Source organism: Vidua macroura, chromosome 1, assembly GCF_024509145.1.
Source record: "Vidua macroura isolate BioBank_ID:100142 chromosome 1, ASM2450914v1, whole genome shotgun sequence".
NCBI lineage: Eukaryota > Metazoa > Chordata > Aves > Passeriformes > Viduidae > Vidua > Vidua macroura.
The window spans coordinates 30,527,522-30,548,127 of record NC_071571.1 but is presented as its reverse complement, the minus strand read 5'-3'; the positions used below and the strand labels follow the sequence as shown (position 1 = coordinate 30,548,127).

Below are 20,606 nucleotides of genomic sequence, written 5' to 3'. Positions count from 1 at the left end.
GACAGAAAGCAGGAAAACAAGTCCAGTGGAGACCCGGCTCTGCTCCTGGGGGCTTTAAGGAGGCTGAAAATCGTTTGGTTGCGGGTGTGTAAGAAGAGAAAAAACTGCCCAGCAGGTAAGAGCAGAAGGTTTTGCCAAGAAGGAACTGTGACAGGATTGGCTCGCTGGGGACTCCTTTCGGGAGCATCCACGCGTCCCCGAGGGGATTGCCTGTCTCCTCTCATCAGCATCACGGCGAGAAATTTTACAGCCGCTCTTTCTAGTCCTTCTAATCCTGTTACCCGGGGGGTTATAAATATTAACGTCGCTGGGGCTGGGGATGGGGGACCAAAAAAAGCCCTCTCTGAAGTAAGATGTCAGCCAGCCTTTTCCCAGCCCACCAGTGCCCGGGGCTGCTGGATGAGCTGCACGGCAGAACCCCGCAAGTGCCCTGCCCGGAGGGGTTGCTGGGCACCTCCGTGCTGGATTTCGTGGCCGACCTCTCCCTGGGTAACCCCCAGGGAGCCCCCGGGTCCGGGGCGGGCCTGGGGCTCTGCGAGGTCACCACCGGGCCTCCCTTCGGGGACAGAGTCCTGTCGCTTCGGGAAGGGATGGCCCGGGGTTTGCCCCTGGTTGCTTTCGGAAATGGCGATCCCGAAGACGAAGAAGAAGAGGAAGAGGAAAGGATGCGCAGTGCTTCCCTCCTGGACAGACCTAGGAGAAAACGGGTCATCACCTACGCCCAGCGCCAGGCTGCCAACATACGGGAGAGGAAGAGGATGTTTAACCTCAACGAGGCGTTTGATCAGCTCAGGAAGAAGGTGCCCACCTTCGCCTACGAGAAGAGGCTCTCTCGGATAGAGACCTTGCGCCTGGCTATAGTGTACATCTCCTTCATGACTGAGCTCCTGGACGGATGTAGCAGACAGGAGGCGAGCTAGAGAGCGCCCGGGCTCGGCGGGATGTGGCTAGGGCCGGGCATCACCCACGACAGCGGGCAGGTGGCCTCGGCACCTCCCTCCTGGGGAAACAGATCCCTCCATGGCTCCTGCCTCGGCTTCTCACACTGCAGCAAGGACTGTGTAGGTGTGGGATGCCAAACCAGGAGTGTTTGCAGAAGTGTGCGCTGAGGTCGAGAGCAGTTGGGGAGAAGATGGATGGAGAAGCTCAGTGTGTTGCAGACTTGTTAATATTTATAATTTTTGTAAATTGAACGGGGTTGGGGGGCGGGGAAATGAAGTTTCGAGGCTCCTTGGTTTGTGTTATGTTGCCTGCCTGCTTTAATATCTTTCCAATTTGTTGCACTGGGGAAAGACTGGGCCGGGGCAGTGGAGCCCTTCCAACCTGCGGAACGGGTTTCCAGCGGGTTCGGTTCCTGCCCAGCTGCCTGCCAGGGAAATCTCGGCCTGTGCGTTTAACCCAGCGCTTTCTGCCTTTTAAAAAATAAACAACAACTCTCTTTTCTTTGAAATCCAGTCTGCCAAGTCCACGCCGTGTGTCACGGGGCCAGGGAAGCCGAACATCTGGATACAACCGCTTGTTGTCACGATTTTCTTCCCGAGAACGGCTCTGTCCTTGCGTGTGGGCGGCCAGCGCCGTCGCTCGCATCGGGCGGGAGCTGGCGCAGGAGCGCCCGGCCCGGCCCGGCCCGGCGGGGCGAGGTGCGGCTGTCCGGGATGCCCCGCAGCCTTCCCGGCAGCGGCGGGGCCAGCCTGGGAAGCCGTCTGCGTCCTCCTGAGAGAGAAAATTTGTGAGTTTGTGGGCTTTGGTTTTGGGGACGTCAAGCAGAGACGTTTTATCTCTCACGGCACATTCCCTTACAAACGCACACACACACATACGTGCCACGTTTCATCTTTGCAAGGAATAAAAATAATGAAATACATTCTGAAAAGCCGGAGCGGGAGGAAAGGGGGAAGCACAGACCGGGGATGAGGATAGGGTCCACCCCGGAGATCTCTGTCTAGAGTTACCTATTGCTGACTTCGCAGGCATCTCTGAAAAGGCGAGCTGCCGGGAGAGCGGCAGCGAAGCGAAGTAGCCGTGACTGGGCTGGGAGTGGGGCCCAGGGTCTCCCCTAGAAGTCCCTCCGACCCATCTTGCTGTGCCTCTGCCCTCCCTTCCAGCTCCACTCCCCAGTTCTCTCTGCCGCTGGCACCTTCCTTTGCTGCTGCTGGGAAACACCTGGATTTCTCCCCGCGTTCGCAGCGGACGGGCAGCAGCCAGCCTGCTCAGAGCCCCGTCCACTCGCATTAAACTGCCCATTCAGGACCGTGTTTCTGCGTGGCTTCGTAGGACAGCTTTTATCTCCGTTAAATAAAATTACCGTGATATTAGTAAAATCAATATTTACCCTGGATTCAGGCTAGTATACCTAGGATCCTATGTCTCTTATTTCTTCTCTTGTGTTTTGTCAGCTCTGTGGTGATTCTTCTTCTTTTTCTCGTTCTGTTCACTTTAATATTATCATGAGAAATCTAATATCCTGTATTAATACTCTACTATTCTTTCTCTTTTCACTTGTTTCCCTGGTTTCTTTTTCTACTTGTTTTTGTTGACCTCTCTGACTCCACACAATGCATCTGCTCTCCATTTGTCAAAATGCTTTTTTTTTTTTTCCAAGAGGCAGTTGGATAGTTAGCGCAGCTGGATCCTTTCTAGGAACTGAGGGGTTTCACCTCCTCAGATGGTTTTGTGTTGTTTTGGGGTTTGTTTTCTTTCTTTCTTTTTTTTTTTTTTTTTCTAAAAATAAAATGAGAGAAGGAACTACGTATGAACAATGTTCCAAAATCAACAATAGTTCAAACAACCCTATCTCATTTTAGTTACCATCATCTCAGGCAAAATGATGAAGAAAAATTCTTTTAGGGCAATGAAATATGCAATTTAATATTCACTTCTTACCACTATTTCTCTATGATCTCTCATAGTATGATGATATAACTTTTCATAATTTTTATTGCTCATATCATTGGATAAAATTAGAACTCCATAGCACATAGAGTCTTAAGTTAGGAGATTCATAATGTAAACATGTCTGTAACAGATAATTCAAAAATTATTGGTTTTCTCTGCTTGGTTTAATAACAAAACACTGGAATTTGTTCAAGATCCAAGTTTTTTTTGTTTTTTTTTTTTTTCATACTTGTGTTAGAGACTAGAGAATAGCAGAAAGGATATGTTACATTTTATTTTTAAATACAAATGGATCTTGCATTATGAATCCTGATTTCTAATGGATCACTGAAAATTTTGCAGCAATACCAACAATAGTAACATTCTTATATGAGCCACTGATACTAAAAACATTAGAAATTAAAAATGCAGTTGTGGTATAAGCCAATGAACACAATATGTAAACAGCACAGAAAAAAAAACAAGATGTGTTTTGAGCTGCCCCTGAGCCACACATTGATTTATATGACCTTAGAACCTGGTGAGATGGGCTTTGTTTGTTTGTTTGTTTCATGCTTCTCCAAAACTGATGAAGATTTACTAAAAAAGCAGTCTAAATGCAATTTTTTCCAAGGAACCAATGTTGAAACTAGAGCACGTCTTTACACCCATGAAGAGCTCAGTGAAACAGCACGATGCCATACTGACCCATCCCTCAGCCCCTGTGGATGTGTCGAAATCCTGGAAGTTTAGTCTGGTATGAATATAAACCAATTAGGGGAACACTGCAGACAAGCTTCTTGCTGGAGTGCAGTCCCATCTCGCTGAAATAACAAAACTGTGGGGTCCTTTCTCCCTTAATCCTTGTCTCAGTCCAAGATAGCTGTATTCTAATCTGTGGAGTCAGTACAGTACAACAGCCTGTCAGGCTTGGGAAGAGAGTGAAACCCCAACCCTAACAGAGTGCAGAAGTGCTGCTAACTTCAGCAAGGCTTGGATTTCACCCACTGGAGCGAAAGGCCTTCCCCTCGTTCAGAATCCCTGCTGCCACCAGGGCCGAGTCCAGCTCCTCGGCTCCCCAAAGCACAGTGCCATTATCACCGCATTAAGAACAAAAACTGACACTGTCAATTACTTCAGGGAAAAGATAATAAGGGGCTTTTTAAAGCCTTAGAACTGTTTGATTACAGCCCATTTTTAGACCCTGGTTTGAGGCTGGTTTGTTTATGTTCTCTTTGGCCACTGAAGACCGACTTTTGGTAGAAATTCGAGTTCCCTTGAAGCTATCATGTTACAATTAGTATTCAGACATATAAACCAAAAAAATAAGACTAAATTAAATCATATTTGAGAGACATTTTGTAGCTTTTGAAGAGAAGTATAAATAATCAAATGATTTTGCAATCTCTAGTTAGATTGATCTTGTTTTACAGCTGCTGAACGTGAAAGGAGATTTAAGCAAACTAGTGCTGGAAACAGAACAAAATATTATGATAGCACTGCAAACTTTTGAATCCACACTCTGATCAGCTACTATGGTCCTATGACTGGTGTTTATTATCGCATTTGTCAGTATTTCATTATAAATACTAAAGTGTGGAGGGTTTATAATTCAGCTACAAAAATTCCCTCCAGGACAAAACTTGAAAAGTGAAGTTTTTGTCCAACAACATTTTTTTTTCTTTTACAAACTTTAAAATAAATCAGTTTCTGAAGTCATGGAGGTACTAAGCAAAAGTAATGGAAAAGTGACCTTGATTTCTTTTTCAGATTGGTGATTCTTCTCAAAAAGAATTTCTGTATTACCCTACTGGTCCTTTCAATTTACTTGGACTTCTGGTTTTTGGTGGGATTTTTTTTTTTTTAATTAAAAATACCTAAAATACTGAAGCTTAAAATGTGACTTGTGCATGCTGAGTCCCTGTTTTCACAGGAATTTGTTGTTTTACTAGGCTTGAATGCTACTAACCTGCAACAATGACAGCCAAGCTTTTCCTAGAAATGCAAGAGAATAGTTACAAGGAATAATATGTGTGCTGGTGATGTTCTTTTTGTAATACAGTAAATTGGTGCTTTTTCCAAAAACTTGCTAAATATAATCAGTTCACATTATTTACTCTTCAACTCTGCTCCAAAAAATGCTTGTTTCAGATAGTGAGATGAGCATTTGTCACTGCAATATATCCAGACAAAAAGAATTTACAGAACAAAAATATTCAATTTTAATTGCCTAGAATTTTAGCTTTTTAAGAAGTACAGCTCAGAAATTATTTTTTAAATTGTGCTTCATCCCAATTTTGCTTTTCTCCTTCTCCATCCTAGTTTCAGTGATTACCTTTTGTATGGCTAGCAATGAAGTTTAAGCCTTTGAATCATTCACAGCTACTACTCACCCTGCTGATCACCAGCTACACTCCAGTTCAGTGATCCTTACATACCTGAAATTCCTATTTCTTCGAAGAAGTCAAAATAGGGGAATAATTATGTTATCTTTACTTTTGTAGTACAGTTTTCCACGTTAATATATACTTACAAGGACTGCAACATATTCAAATTGTTGTGTGCATTTTATTATCTTAGTGTGACTTTTGCTGCTCTCTAAGGCTTCAGTGTCACAATGATGACACAGACCATGTCCTGCCATGCTAAGGGGTTTTGAATGGTTCCCACACAAAGGTATTGCACTGCAGAAGGACAAGCATCACTATTGTCACACATGACTTTATTTCAAACAAATAATCAGGCACACTGATATTCTAGGCCTGTTTATGTTTTTGTCATACCTCTGCCATAATTTCAGAAAGACAGATAAAGAGTATCCTGTTGGTTTAACTGTCTCTCCTTAGCTCTGAAAGCAGAAGAAAGATAATAATTGTCCCTATGAGTTCCAGTTCCATCTTCTCTTGCTCCAAGCCTTACAGGGGATCAAGGACAAGTAATACATTTTATGATTTTTCTACATAGCGAAGAGGAAATCTCTGTATGGAGAGTCTTCAACATAAACACATGCACTGAGAGAAGTTGATTCAGATGTTGACATTTCTTTTTATTTCTAGCATTGTTTATTTACTATGCAGTCTTTAGCCTAGTTAATGATTCCAACTTTTGAATCTTAACAGTTATCAGAGGGAAGAGTGGTATGTATAGAACAAAGGATACAGGAAAAAATATACCACAGCAACCATTATCTCTGCTTGAACTTTTCAGGTTCATGTGCAATAGATATTGTCTCTGATCTCACTAAAAGATAGTTTAGCAAAGACTTTCAAAGCAACCAATAATTTATGATTTTTAATTATTTTGTGTGGCCAAGATGAGGTATCATATGAAGATCCTGATGTCACTGCTGAAACAAAAGCTGTGACCTGAAGCCATAGCCAATATTTTGGTGTTTGATGGTGAAATGGAGGTGTGCAGCTCCACCAATCCTTTTCTCTTCCACTGCGAGTAGCGATTACAGTGAAATTATTGCTCATATCCAGTGTTGCAGGGAAACTATATTACGCTTTGCAGCGCCCTGGGTTTCCTACTCAAGCTCTTAGGGGCTTGGCAGGGTTGCTTCCATGTGGAAATGTGTGTAAAGAAGGCACTGGGCCTTGTTCCCAGAGCCCTGCAGTGGGAAGGGGACAAGTCATCCATCCTGGGTGGAGCCATAGCCGGGCTCTTGTACTGCCCAAGGTGTATCTTTTGAAGGCCTTTTTAAGAAATACCTACTTTATTCCTTTCACACTGTCAAGCCTCTGTTCTAGATAGCCTCTCAAGGCATCACTCTTCAAAGGGGTGTTTCTGGGTAAAGTGCCATCTGCACCCTAAAAAATATAACAGGAGACTAGAAATATTAAAAAAGTTTCATTCAACAGAAACTTTTGCAAGTGTAAGGGAAAACTCAACAAAGCTTTGGCACCCTGCTCCAACCCTAGACCTGGCAGCTCTTTGAATTTGCCTTTTAACCCTGCACTGCTCTGCTCCCCTCCCTCCTGGCAAACAGAAGGCCCTTATACTACAAAGAATGTCTCCTTTAGAACACATTTATTTGGGAAAAGAATGTAAAACCTGATAGAGCTAGATCCAGCCACAGCTCAGCAGATTTCATGTTGCAAGTGTGCTATATTTTCTATTAAAGCTGGCGCCAGCGATCAATTTCTGCCATTCAGTCCACTCCGTGTGGTTGTATATTTTCTTAATGAGGATCTGAAATCAGCCTCTTTCACTCAACTGACAGTCTGCCAGAATTATGCCATCTTTCCAAATGCAGACATCATATGATCCATCTGTTGTCTGCAGCCATGCAGGGAAACATTTTCCAAAGAGAAATGTGGGTTGGTCCCAAAAGTATGCAATTATCCAAGCGCTGAAGTGTTTCAGATGTTTCAAGGTGCTCTTGGGCCTCGTCTTGGGCATTGAAGCTCCTATGAAGTCTTTCAGAATAATGTACATAACTAAGTCATTGAGTTGCCAGAAAATTTTCGGAGTGCAGGAGTAATTTTTAAATTATTTTTAAATAACTTCGAGCTGAATCAGATATTTAGGCCTCAGCAATCTGGGGACATTTGTGAATACTTACATTTATGAATACTACAATCATAAGTAGTTCACTTTTTTGTTGTTAATATTATCAGATATGATACCAAATATAAAGAGCATTAAGTGAATATGCATAAAAATGTTTTAATCTATTTTTATAATTATTTAATTATATGCTAGAATATTGCAGTAACTCTGCAACATCATTGACTCTTATAACTCTGCAAACTACCAGATGCAAAAGAAGTTGTAGGATGATGAATAATAGTAATGGAGGGAAAAAAAAAAAAAGGAAAATATGATTGAGAGACTGTAAAATGAAGGGCTATCTCAGATCTTTCTCTACCTTACATGAAGGCGTGTGGAATTCATTTCATATTACATCTGACTCTGCTTAAATTTTCTTTGCAGATATCTTGAATGTTGCCAAATATGATTAAACTGACAGTTTAGGCCCTCATCAGGTGCCACCTCCTTGACATACAGAACCCAAATTTTAATCATGAGCAAATGGAACTTTGTCTGAAGTACTGATAACTATGCTCAAACTACTAAACCAGTCCTTGGTAAGATGGACGTCAAGTCCTATAGATGCAAACACCTTTACCAGACCCAAGGTGTTAATTTTGGAAACATCCACCTATTCATTGCTTTATTCTGTCACCTGTACTTGGGTTGACAACAGCATAAGTCAGTTCTCACTGTTATATGTTTCAAACTTCCAGGAAAAAAGTGATTTCAGCATCCCCTCTCAGATCACAACTGCCATACCTATGGACTGAACCCCATTATGCTGAGGAAGTTCTATGATGTAAATATCTTGGAGACAAATAAGTTTTACCAAAGCTGTAATGAGAACACACAGCACTCATCATATTTAAAAATTTAAAATGTGCAGGCATATCTCCTGAAATACATAAACTGAACCAAACCCAAAAAACCCCAAACAAACAAACCAAAACAAAACCAGATAAGTTTCTCATCTTGCTTTTGGGAGTAGTAGAAACATTAATCTTTAGCGTACTATTGGCCAAATTATTTAAACGATCCAGTGCATGAGCCAAATATTTGACTGGAGAGAATTTTGGTGTATAAGACTAGTGATTTTTGCCTTCAGGCTGGAAAGATATGATAAATACCTGAGAAGGACACCGCAAAGAAAAGGTTCTAATGACATCCACTTCAATCCTGCTTCACCTTACAGAACACAGTTCTTGTGAAGCTATGGGTCATTAGAAATAGTTATTGTGAGGGCTTCTGAATCACCGCCATAGCACATAAACACCAAATATCACCCCAAATATGAAGGGTGACCTCAGAGACAAAAGAGAAGATTTTATGCACAAAATATTTTCTTTTGCTGAAAACATCCAGAGACAGGTTTTCAAATGACAGAAAGTCTACACAGAGGTTGGTAATGATCACCTTGCAGTAGCATGGTGAAAATGCAGGTGACATGGAGGTTTCTTAGTGAACACCTAGAGAAAACACAAACCCATATTTGCTGTGGTTTCTTTCTACTCCATGTATAATGCTACTACTGCCTGCACGGCATTGCTCTCCTGCATCTGTATTGCAAAGGGGCTGGTGCTTATCTGCATAATTTGTGGTGCCACAGCTGTTACTGGGGAGCTACTAATCAATTCCCTTCATTTTTGATGTCCTTAAAGTAGCACCTATTCCAGCATGGACTTTCCACATGCCATTTTCAAACGCTCTTCAGCAAAGTTCAATGGCAACTTTTTGTCATATAATATTTTGCTAACTTCTATGACTTAAGGAGCAGCAGAAATCCTTTTTTCCTCAATGAACAGTTTGGGAGGGATATGTGCAAAGACATACAATGCCTCCGATTCCCAAAACCACAACGAATGAAAAAGCTTCTTCTACCTCTTTATAGCAATGTAACTTGTTTCTGATACACATTAGATCTGGGGGAATTTGAAGGGCTGTTTCTCGCAGCAATAGCTGAGTGACTGTATTGCCTTTTTTCATCCTGTCTATATGCTTTTGGGTTGGCCCTTTACCCTTAATGTGAGCAATTATGAAGAGCTTCCTATCGTACATCTGATTTAGCTTTAAGAACTTAATTTCCCAACAGTGCATCTAATCTTTAAAGATGGTTATTTTTCTTCTTTTTTGGATGAAATTTTCTACCCACAGTGAATTCTGTGAGGAAATGGTAGGACTTAGACAGTTAACCTGCCAGCTACACTAACAAATCAGATAGTTTGACATCTAGACCAGACTATTAGTTCCTGCAATGAACTGACAACATGAAACCACAGATGGAAGGATTAGGTGTTGCAAAATTTTACCTGCCAAATTGGAGGCTATGTTGTCCTCTCAGAAGAAACAGCCCATTCTGGGATGCATCCTCAAGAAGGAAAATGTGGCAGCTGTTTCACTTTTTGCAGCAACATGACACAGTGTTATAGGAAAAAAAATACAGAGTTATCTCAGTTGATTGAAATGAAGCCAAATGACAGTGTGCCATACCACAGCCACTCAATTACATACGTTGAATGTAGATAAAGTTGTAGTTACCCATAATGGACTTTGGCCAAAAGACAACATCATGAATCTTTCCAAGACACTAAAGGATTTTCACTGACCAAAACTTTAACATGTTGGCAGATAACTGCTAGGTTGAAGGCCATTTGGGGATAACAAAAATAGATCATAAATGTCACTGTAGATAGCATATGGCTGTAAGCCACTGAAATATAATTGATCCAACTTCTATCTGTTTGGAAGGAATGATGAACATTATACTGTCAAATAACCCAGTTTCAGCAGAAATTCCTGCAGACATATGTCATTTCAATTACTCAAATCTCTGATACCGTGACTAGAAGCAAGCAGTGCAGTAAGCTCTGTGATGATGTAGCTTGTTTTAGTACTGCTTTCTTTTTTATTAAAATGGATGCACTAAACACTATGCATTCTTGTACAGAAAAGGATTACAAACTGAACTATAAAGTTCACTGTTTTGAATTAAAGCTCTTGCTGTATTCCACTGAACATCCTCTACCTTCAAGATAATTACAGCATCTGCTGTTGCCAAGAGCTGCATTAGTCCTTTTGCAAAGTGCGAAAAACAAAGCCTAACATCAGATCAGATATTAGAAAATATTATAAGTTGCTCAAATATGAAGTGAGACATAAACCTGCACATATTTTAGAGTCAGAAGAGTATATTGGAATTAGATCTCTGCTCTGACTTTGAAAATCAGGGCCATAACTTACTGCTTAGGGTCCAGTCTATATATGCCCTACTGAGCTCAAAGCATCCTTGCGCTTACTAGATCAGCAACAACATTTCTACTATGCAGCAAAATCCGGATGTTTTGAAGACTAAAAATTAATTACAACCTTATTGAAAAGGATTATTGTTTTAATAATGGAAAAGTCCACAAATTCAGCTAAATATTAGAGAACCATGATTGATGCTTTTCTCCAAAGGCAGCCTTTCTTACATATCTCTTATTCTCTTAGGTTGGACCCATTGTAATTTTTATTTTATTTAAAGTTTAATTGACCCTTTTTAAAACTTGATACAAAAGCCACTGAAACAGTCTCTTTGACATCAAAGGATTTTGGACCGAGTCCTTAATGAATGTAAGCACAAATGTTCTAAAAGGAGAAACAAATATTTCTTTGCTTCTGACATGAACTATTTTTAGTGCTGCAAGGTCAGATAGTAGATTTTGGCATGAGAATGTTTGATATAGATACTTTTCAAGGCAGAAGTAGTACAGTATTTTGCATAAATACAAGTACAGATGTTTGTTTGGAGGTCAGAGTTCATAAATAGTTAAGTATGTACACAGATACACAGTGAATGTGTGCTAATTTACTATAACATATCAGTAAACTACTCCCTCTCTGGAAAATTGCCTTTGGAATTTAATACCTGAGATTGGTGCTCTAGATCCGCTTCATTGTTGTTCATATGATCTTTGGTCAGAAAGTAAGCCAGGATGTGCACCAATGGACAGATCAGTCCTTTGTGAGCAAGGTAACCTAATCATCATCCTATATTCTGGAGGAAGGAAAAAGAGATTTGGATTGTAAAATGAGGAGTAATAATGGATAGCAGATCTTTAGGCATCATAGCTGATAGCCCATAGCACAAAACAATTATCATCTCCCCACGCAGAAAGGAATATGTAAACTTTGGTGTGTGATGACTGCCTTTTCTGAGAGGAAATACAACCTGGCAGAGATGGAAATAAACCTCTGCTCCCTCAAAAGTTTTTCTAGCTCTAAGTAGGTGTCCTTGGAAGTAATGTAATTGTGGAGTGAGATGAGTGTTCATTTCTGTGAACCTTTCCCCCTCCAGGCTCACCTCCTATGCATGGCTACATTCAGCTCATGTGGTCTATGGCCTGGAGGAGAAGATGGATGGCTTCCAACTTGGAGACCTGGCATTCAATCAGCCTGCCAGTGATAAAAAAACATTTCCTTTGCCCAGGAAATCATATGTGTATGTTGGGCTGACCTTCCACGCTCTTTCCCTAACACCAGAATTTGCTGCCTGCTTCAGATGTAAAAAACATCTTATTATCCTGTCTATTGAACTTCTATGTTCATTTATGAATTATGAGTTATGGTTACTTCTCACATGACCTCTTTTTTATTTTCATCTGTGAGATTCCAAGAGCACCTGAAATCCTAAAGGAGACCACATATAGTAGGAAGCACAGGGTGGGGGGGATTTTTCCCAAGGTTTCAGACGTGGCTAACAGGGTGAAAGCACACTTCCATGCTGAAATTCTGGCTCTATGGCTCTGATTCCAATTGCTTGAACTGTGGGGTATTTGAGTCCACCTGTAAGAAGAAGGCTTTATGGAATGCTTTATCCATCACCAGTGCTGGAGGTGCATTCTCCCCCACCTTGGAAGAAAAAAACAGAATTTGTGGCTAAAAGCAACTGAAGTTTAATGCAGTTTCCTTGGGCCAAGTGTGCTGAGAGATTGAATATATAGATTTGAGTAATGTGTTGGGAGCAGGAAGAATACAAAAAAAAATATATAGTTCAGGAAAGATGGAAGAGATGGAAAAGAAAAGAAGTCAAAGAAGCTGAAATAGCCAATAAGCTCCATTGTTAATAAAAATAACTGTTATCCCCTGGAGTATAGATAAGATTGTTTGACTAAGTGGTCTTTTCAGATTTAGATGTGAAACCGCATAAGCAAGACCAAGAGCCATAATTAAAGGCAGAACTCCACCACAGCATTAAATATGTTGATCTCTTGTGATGGGAAGGACTGGTCTTTTCTAGGATACTTGAGAGGATACCACTCAAGCTTTCACAGAGGTACTTTGGATCTGCTTAAACATCCCCATCCACAGCCACGAATTATTTCTGGATCTGAATAAAAGATTTTGTATAAAAACACGTGTTGGAAATAATCTCAGATCTTAATTTATTGTGAGACCTGTCTCCTACGTGGAATTGCTGGTTTGCCAATAGGATATAGGTATTTTTCGGCCTTGCACAGAATCGAGAGCTGGGAGGAGAGGATGGATGCAGGAGACGCGGGAGGTCGGTGCGCGGGGGGCGCAGCGCTCCCTGCCGCCGGCCCAGAGGTGGGAAGGATGGGCGACAGAAGCGGCCGCGCACTTGGGACACTGAGAACGCTGGGAACAATGCTGTCGCACCCTTTCGTGGCAGCAAGCTGCTAGGATTTTTACATGAATGGCCACATGACAATGACCTTAAAAATTAAATAAAAATCATTGTAGCAATTTTGACAATGAAACGGACTCGCTAGAGGAATTCCGGGTTATTCGTCTGTTTTCCAGAGCTTCTGAACGAAGCGAGTGTCAAAGTGCCGGCAGCTAGAAGCCCACCGGTGGGAAGTGTCCGTATGTCCGCGTGGGATCCGTGTGCCGGATCTCTCCCCGGGACCCAGCACAGCCGCCCCTCGGGTGCGCAGCGGCGCTGCGGCCGCGTGGGGCCACCTCAGAGAGAAAAAACCCTCGGGGCTCGCTGAAACGCGAGCGAACAGGGCCGGGAGCAGGCGGGCAGCACCTCACCCGAAACTCAGGTGACCCAGCCTGACGGGGCTGGTCAAGGCGGCAGTGATTCACCCGGGAGGCGCAGCGGGGCCGGCGGGGAATCGTGCCCTCCGGTGGCCGCCGGCCGCACAGCCCGGCCCGGCCCCGCAGAGCCGCCCCGCAGCCCCAGCCTTGCCGGCAGAGCCGAGCCGCACCGCGCCCACCCACGCCGGGCCCAGGTAAGGAGGACGAATGACGGGAGACGCTTGTCAGCTTTTCTGCTTCCTTGGCTGTATGAGCTGCCGCGATGATAGGAAGGAAAAGAGAGGTGAAAGAAGACAAGAAATGGGTCCCACTCTCATACCCTTTATATATTGATTCTGCCCGTTTGCTGTTGCTGAGCAGAAATTTGTACCAGGGCACAGTGAGAGTTGTCAGCCTGTTTCCCAGTGTGCTTTCTACACGGAGCAAATGACAGCATAAACTCCAGTGGGCAAAGTTGCTAGGTGCTCTCTTGTCCCTTTCAAAGAGGTATGGTGCCGACCAGGCTTTCACCTAGAATCCGTAAGAATTAAAATACCTGTCCGCGGAACCTAGCAGGGAAACTTTGATTGATTTCAGTGGTCTTTGCAACATAAAGGTAAAACCTCTGAGAAAACACCCGCTTGAAGGCTTCGGCATCAAAAACACACAGGCCTGCTGTCTCTAGGCATGCATGTATGTAAGACATTGCTCAATATTCCAAGGAATCAGCAGCAGTGAAAGTTTTACCACAGTGAACAGCCTTTGTGACCTAAATTACATGTGTATGTGTTTGCTGAATGGGGAATACAGAACAGCCTTACTGCAATCCAACTGTAATTTGTGTGTATGCACAATCTGTTTAACACATTGATGAGGGGTAACATTGCAGTTGCAACCACTAGATCTTGAGCACATTAGTTCTTAAACTTCTGCACTGATTTATAAAAAGGCAGACAAAATTGGGCCTTTCATTCATTCATTCTTTGAAATCAGGTAAAGAATCAACCTTTTGATCTACTCCTCACAAAAGTCATGATGTTTCTGCCTCGCTAAGGCAGATACTGCTTGTCCCATCCTGTGAGTGTCTCAATAGTCAATGGGTGCCTACAGAAGGGCTGGCATCAAGGTGGGGCTATCCTTTACAGCTATTTCCCTGTGATCAATCATGACTACGGTGATCATCACAGACCAACTTACTCCTCACTTCTTCCTACCAGGAGTTTGTAATTTATTTAGCTCTGTGTCCTCAGCCATACCTGCAATCTAGATGGCTGCTTTACCAGGGTTGTACCTTTCTGCAGAGGTGACAAAATGCTGGAGTGCTCTGGGTCCTGCCAGTGTTCCATGCCAGAGTTTATGCCATGACATATATTTTCCTGAGCGGAGGCCCAGGGAAGCTTGCAGGAATGGACCTGGATGTATCTCTAGAAAGGTCCTGGACCTGTTTGCAGTTTTGCTTGCTACTGCCAAAGAGTGAAACAGGGTTGAAATTCTGCCCAAGGAGCCAGGAAAGTTCTTACCTAAGCCATGCCTATGCATTGTGAAAAGCAGGACATGATGTCCTTTATCCCATGCTCTAAAGTGGTCTGAAGAACTACCTTAGTGACTTAGTGGAGGTTCAAAACAGATGGTTTAACACTGTATAACTAAAATACAATTTTTTTTTTTAGTGTGAAATGCAAAGGCTCCACCTCAATCCCCATCAGAACTGTAGATTTCAAAATAAACCAGAATTTAATTGATTTTCTTTAATCTCTGTTCAGACTTCATTCCCCTTCCCTCCTGGCATATATATGTGTTCACATTGAAAAAGATCAACAGTACATGCATACACACACAAACACATCCTCACATATAAACACACCAGTATGCCTTTCTCTCTCACACAGACCCCCAGAAATGACTCTCTGACACATTCACCCTCCTCCCAACACAGCTCCACACACTCCAGTACTAGGCAGGGTTGCTGCCTGCCAGCAGGCCTAGGGGATCCAGGCAGGTTCCCACAGCCAGCCCAGCCCAGCCCATTCCAAGTCCCCCGGGACAGATTGTCGCCACCACAAAGTCCTCTGGACCCTGCACTCCTGTGTGAGTCTTGACAGTAGCATCATGGGTTTATATGCCTTTGCTCCTGAGCCCATAATTTGGGTGTCAGAGATAAAACAAAAGCCAAAATGAAGATGATGAGGGGAGCAGGAGGGTTGTGCAGTCTTGGTTCATAGAGCAGTGTGCAGGTTACATGTCCTGCTAAACACTGCTAGTTGCTTTTGCTGCAGTTTACACAAAGAGTAGGTGACACTAAGCCCAGCCATCTACTATGGTCAACTATTCCACTTTCCTCAAATCCATCCCTACATTTCTCCATGTTTTCTATTTTTACAAACCATGTAATACTACTTCCCCACCTATCCTTGACTTCTCCATATGCCCTGCTCTACACTACACATCCTCCTCCTGCCCCATGACAAGCAGGTGATGTCCTGCGTCCCATTCAAAGTTCAGGTTACCCTGACAAGTCATGCATCTTGTGCTCAGGAGGTGCTGCCCCTCCCTTCTTTCAGGCAGCATGCTGTTCCCAGCAAGGTAATAGCTATCCAGGTTTGGTTGTGCCCTGTGATTTTTTTTCCAATAAGAATAATGAGGGAAGGAAGGTGAGAAGGAAGGCAGGCAGGCAGGAAGGAAGGAAGGAAGGAAGGAAGGAAGGAAGGAAGGAAGGAAGGAAGGCCCTAGAGCCACCTACAGATGCTCATCACTACTGTTTCCATCATTGCTTCTGTAATGACACTGCTCAATACCCCAGAGGAGAAGTGAGGCTCCGTGTGCAGACAAAATTATTGGTTAAAGGGAGGTGAAAGGATAGCCAGCTCTTCTTACCTTGGGATCAGCAGCTGCTGCCAACACAAGGGAACCCCTGAAGCTCTCAGTGTTAAGCTGAGTGAAGAGGCCTCTGATCGCAGAAGACACGGCAGGGACAAACCGAAAGCCGGGAAAGCTGTGCAGGCTCACTGTGGTTCTGTGCGCGGCGTGCCTTCCCTTGCTGGCTAAGGCGGTCCCTGATTCCTCCCCGGTCCTTTTTCCAGATGTTTCCCAAAAGAGAAGGTTTTGGGCAGACTACTATGTGCTCGCACCCCGGGATGGAAACGCAAGAAGGAGAGCTCGCCGAGAGGTGCAGCGAACGGAGAAGCGTCGGGACAGCTCCGGCGGCGGCGGGTGCCGGCTGGGCGCTGCGGCGGCGCCGGGGCCAGCGGCCATGGGGGGGCGGCTGCCCCTCGGCCGCGGCCCAGCAGGGTCCTGGCCCCTGGCAGCTCCCGGGATGAGACGCCTCTGCTGGGAGGAAAGGGATTCAGTCCCCAGGTAGAGGAGAGAGACGTCTCTGTTCCCCGGAGAAGATGACAGCGCTCTTCCACAAGCCTTGTTTTATTTCATGCCTGGGATTTATCTTTCCTCTGCCATTCCGTTTGCCCTGTCCACCCTCACACCTCAGACAAGCCGGGAAGCCTCTGCGCTGCCGGCGCTGCCAGCTCTGCTACGCACCGCACCCGGCTGTGCCCGTACAGGCAGCGGCTGCCAGGCCGGCAGCGGAGGAGCGCGGTCCCCATGCAAGGAGCAGAGAGAACTTCGCCCCGTTTACTGATGGATGGCAATTTCTATCTTTCCCTCCCAGGCGCTCCCCGTTTGAATCTGAGCTGTTGTTTAAAAGACACACCACCTGCTCTGTGCTGCCAGCGAGCGGGGAAGGAGGCACAAAGGCGGGGGATGGGGAAGAAACAGCTTTGGCTGCAGACATAGAAGAGAAATTAAAATAAATAATCTCTTTTCCCAGGAAGTGCCGGATTCGGGCGCCTTATGGGAGGACAGACTGAAGTGAGTGGTCAGCACACACTGAGTGTGGGCAAAGAGGGTCTGTACACCCTCCCGTCTCCCGGTGTGCCAGGTTGGAGACGCGGATCCTCACGGGTTTCTCTTAAGACGAGGTCAAGGACTGGTGGTTATGCACATACGAAGCCAATGCCTGGTTTCCCGGTTGCTTCCACCTCTGAAGATGGCTTTCTTCGAGAGCAGTCCTCCAGCCTGGCAGGACGAGGCTGTGCTACCACCCCTCCCCAGCCCAGAAATGTGCGACTCCCTCGGCAAGTCAGATCCCAGGGCGCTCTGTGATTGGGAAGTGCGGCGTGTGCTAAAACGGGTCAAAATTAGGATGCGCCTGGATGCTGCGCCTCGGGTAATTCCCTTTTCCTTCTTTTCGCTACAAGCCATGCCCGCTCCGGCGAAGAAAGACCGAGAGGTGCGGGCTTACCCCGACCGCTCGGGGCGATTGCCCCCCGCACAGGCTCTAAGCGGCTCGCTGACCCTTCCGCAGCAGCGCACGGGGTGCTGGGCACCCCCAATAACCTCCCGGTCCGGCCCTCAGCACTACCCCAAAGCCGAGGGAGGTTGAGAGAGAAACTAACCGAACGAGTTTAAGAGAGAAACCACGGAGAAGGAAACTGAGAAAAAGGTTGGGGTAAGGATGTATGTGCGTGCCTGTGGGGAAGCCAGCTCACTTGTGAATGGCTTGAAAAAAAAATAATTGGGAGAGGGCGTGGAGGGGGGGAAGCGGAAACTTTCCTATAAAACTCAGCAAAAGTCCCTCCTCTCCACGTCAGGCCAATGACACTGCTGCCCCCAAACTTTCCGCCAGCAGGAGCTATAAGAACCTCCAAGTCTTCAACTTTCTCCCAATCCCAGACACCTCGAAGGGGCTCCAAGGAGGGATCGGGAGGGATTTTTTTTTTTTTTTTGGTTGGCCTTTTTATTTTTTTCCTCTTGGATCCTGATGCCATCCCCCCTCCCCCCAAAGTGAGGTCCTCCCTCCTTCCTTCCCTCCTCCTTCTCCTCGCAGGCCAGCGAAGCAGCCGATCAAGGGGGAGCTGGCGGGTTAGGTGCCCCCCTCTTCTCCCTGCCCTCCCCCCCCTCCCGGCCCGCTTCTCGCGTCTCCCCCCAGAGATGATGCAGCAGGACGAGTCAAACTCTCCAGTCTCCCCCGCCGACGACAGCTTGAGCAACAGCGAAGAGGAGCCGGACCGGCAGCAGCTGCCCAACAACAAGAGAGGGGGACGCAAGCGCCGCTCCAGCCGCCGCAGCGCCGGCGGCGCCGTCGGGGCCGCGGACGAGCCCTGCAGCCCGGCCCAAGGCAAGCGGGGCAAGAAGTGCGGGGCGGGCGGGGGCGGCGGGGGCGGCGGAAGCAGCAGCGGCGGCGGCAGCCCCCAGTCCTACGAGGAGCTGCAGACCCAGCGGGTCATGGCCAACGTGCGGGAGCGGCAGCGCACGCAGTCGCTGAACGAAGCCTTCGCCGCCCTGCGGAAGATCATCCCCACGCTGCCCTCGGACAAGCTGAGCAAGATCCAGACCCTCAAGCTGGCGGCCAGGTACATCGACTTCCTCTACCAGGTCTTACAGAGCGACGAGCTGGACTCCAAGATGGCAAGCTGCAGCTATGTGGCCCACGAGCGGCTCAGCTACGCCTTCTCGGTGTGGAGAATGGAGGGCGCCTGGTCCATGTCCGCATCCCACTAGCAGGCGGCGTCCCCCACCCGCATCCCCCCGGCAGGAGCCCTAGGTAAGACAGGGACCCCGAAACCGGCGGGAAGAAAGGGGGGAGGGAGGTGAGAGGCCGCCGGCTGCGCCGTGAGCCGGGCACGCGTGGCCGTGGGACGAGAGGGCCCGCACCCCGTCCGGAGGGGCCTGGCTTCTCGGAGCAGCCGGAGAGCGGGGCGGCCGGAGGTGCCTCCCCCACTCCGGCGTGTCCCTCTTCCTGCCCGGCCCGAGGTGCGCCCCGAGCCCCGCGGGACCCACGCGTGGCCGGACGCTGCCGGCGGGGTGGGCTGCGGGCGGGACGCGGCGGCGGTGCGGGTGTGCCCCAGCCAGATGGGGCCGGCCTGAGATCACTTTTTCACCAAACGCTGCGGAGCCAGCAGGGCTGCTGGGATGGCTCCTGCTGCCGCCACTGCTGGTGCTGCTGGTGCTGCTCATATTTTGAAGTGAATCCATGTCCTCCCGTTGTGCTGCCCCATGAGGGTTTCCTACCGCCCCAGCAGTCATTTTCCTCGGCCCTGACACCAGGGACCGCCAGACTGGGGTGTCACACGGTCACCGCACCGCCAGCACGGCGAGTTCTCCCTTCTCCATTCCTGCCCGATACGCGTTATTTCCAGAGACAGAGAAGTGTAGGTAGATATTTGTGTAACTTTCGTTTCAGTAACGAGTTTTCCGCCCTTTCTGGGTTTTTGCAGATGACATTGTTCCCACAGAAGGAGAGAATGGACAATCTAGAGACTCTGAAGTTGGATACGATTTTTTTTTTTTATCTTTTCTAACAAAAAATGTACCAAGGATTTCTTGGAAATTAGAAGAGTAAAATCCAAATTCAAAGCAGGGCGTGGGGAGCACTTAAGGAAAGAGAAAGAGAGAAGGGCTTTGGACAGTGACTACCCTCTGGGCGTCGGTACAATCCACACATCTCTACATTCTGATAGAAGTCTGAATCGTTCGATTTTTTTTTTTAATTTTGACGAAGAATGTTGGAATTGAACTTTTTTACTGTTTGCCCTTTTTTTTTTTTTTTTTTTTTTTTTTTTGCATGCATGCATTCCCAAGAGGTCGTGCTTATGAGCCACTGATGAAAGGAAATACATTATTGTGGACTTTCTTCATTCTTGAATGGAACCAAGCAGCCAACCAAAAATATCCCTGTAGAGATGAAAACCTTTTTTTTATTTTTTTTTTTTAATTTTTTTAGGGGGGAATAAGCTGGGCTCAAGCTGTTATATACCCGGTTCCTAACTTTTTTATTATTATTATTTTTCCTCTGAGAAAAAAATAAACATTTTATTTATTTATTGATGACCCATGTTAAAATGCAAATAGATCCGGTGTCTAAATGCATTCCTATTTTTATGATTGTTTTGTAAATATCATTGTATATTATTTTTCTGCAATAAATAAATATGATTGAAATTTTAATAACCTTAAAGTTTGGTGTCTCTGAGAACTCAGGGTTAGAACTGTAGATAAATACCTGCTTGTTGAGCTGTAAAGACACCCAAGAGAGAGGGGGCACTAGTATAAACAAACCAGGCGAAAAACGCAAATAAACTAGCTACTGACAGACACAGGCACGTTATTTATTGAGACAGCTT

General features: G+C 45.7%; 2 protein-coding genes across 3 annotated transcripts; both read left to right on the top strand.

The window, feature by feature from the left end:
• Positions 1 to 353: 353 nt before the first annotated feature.
• Positions 354 to 920, top strand: FERD3L (Fer3 like bHLH transcription factor). The gene has a single exon (XM_053994439.1). The coding sequence runs from the start codon at positions 354 to 356 to the stop codon at positions 918 to 920; it is 567 nt and encodes a 188-aa protein (XP_053850414.1).
• A 16,846-nt stretch (positions 921 to 17,766) lies between these two features.
• TWIST1 (twist family bHLH transcription factor 1) lies at positions 17,767 to 20,311 on the top strand. Of its 2 annotated transcripts, XM_053981666.1 has the most exons (3): positions 17,767 to 17,932; positions 18,311 to 19,027; positions 19,701 to 20,311. In XM_053981666.1, exon 2 carries the CDS (start codon positions 18,415 to 18,417, stop codon positions 18,982 to 18,984), a length of 570 nt encoding a protein of 189 aa, XP_053837641.1. In that variant the 5' UTR covers positions 17,767 to 17,932; positions 18,311 to 18,414; the 3' UTR covers positions 18,985 to 19,027; positions 19,701 to 20,311. The 2 variants fall into 2 exon arrangements, with proteins under 2 accessions (XP_053837641.1, XP_053837632.1); XM_053981657.1 differs by lacking the exon at positions 17,767 to 17,932 and having other exon boundaries at positions 18,224 to 19,027.
• Positions 20,312 to 20,606: the final 295 nt, after the last annotated feature.

Coding starts and splice junctions, on each gene's coding strand:
- FERD3L (XM_053994439.1), top strand. CDS start 354: ATGTCAGCCAGCCTTTTCCCAGCCCACCAGTGCCCGGGGCTGCTGGAT.
- TWIST1 (XM_053981666.1), top strand. CDS start 18,415: ATGATGCAGCAGGACGAGTCAAACTCTCCAGTCTCCCCCGCCGACGAC.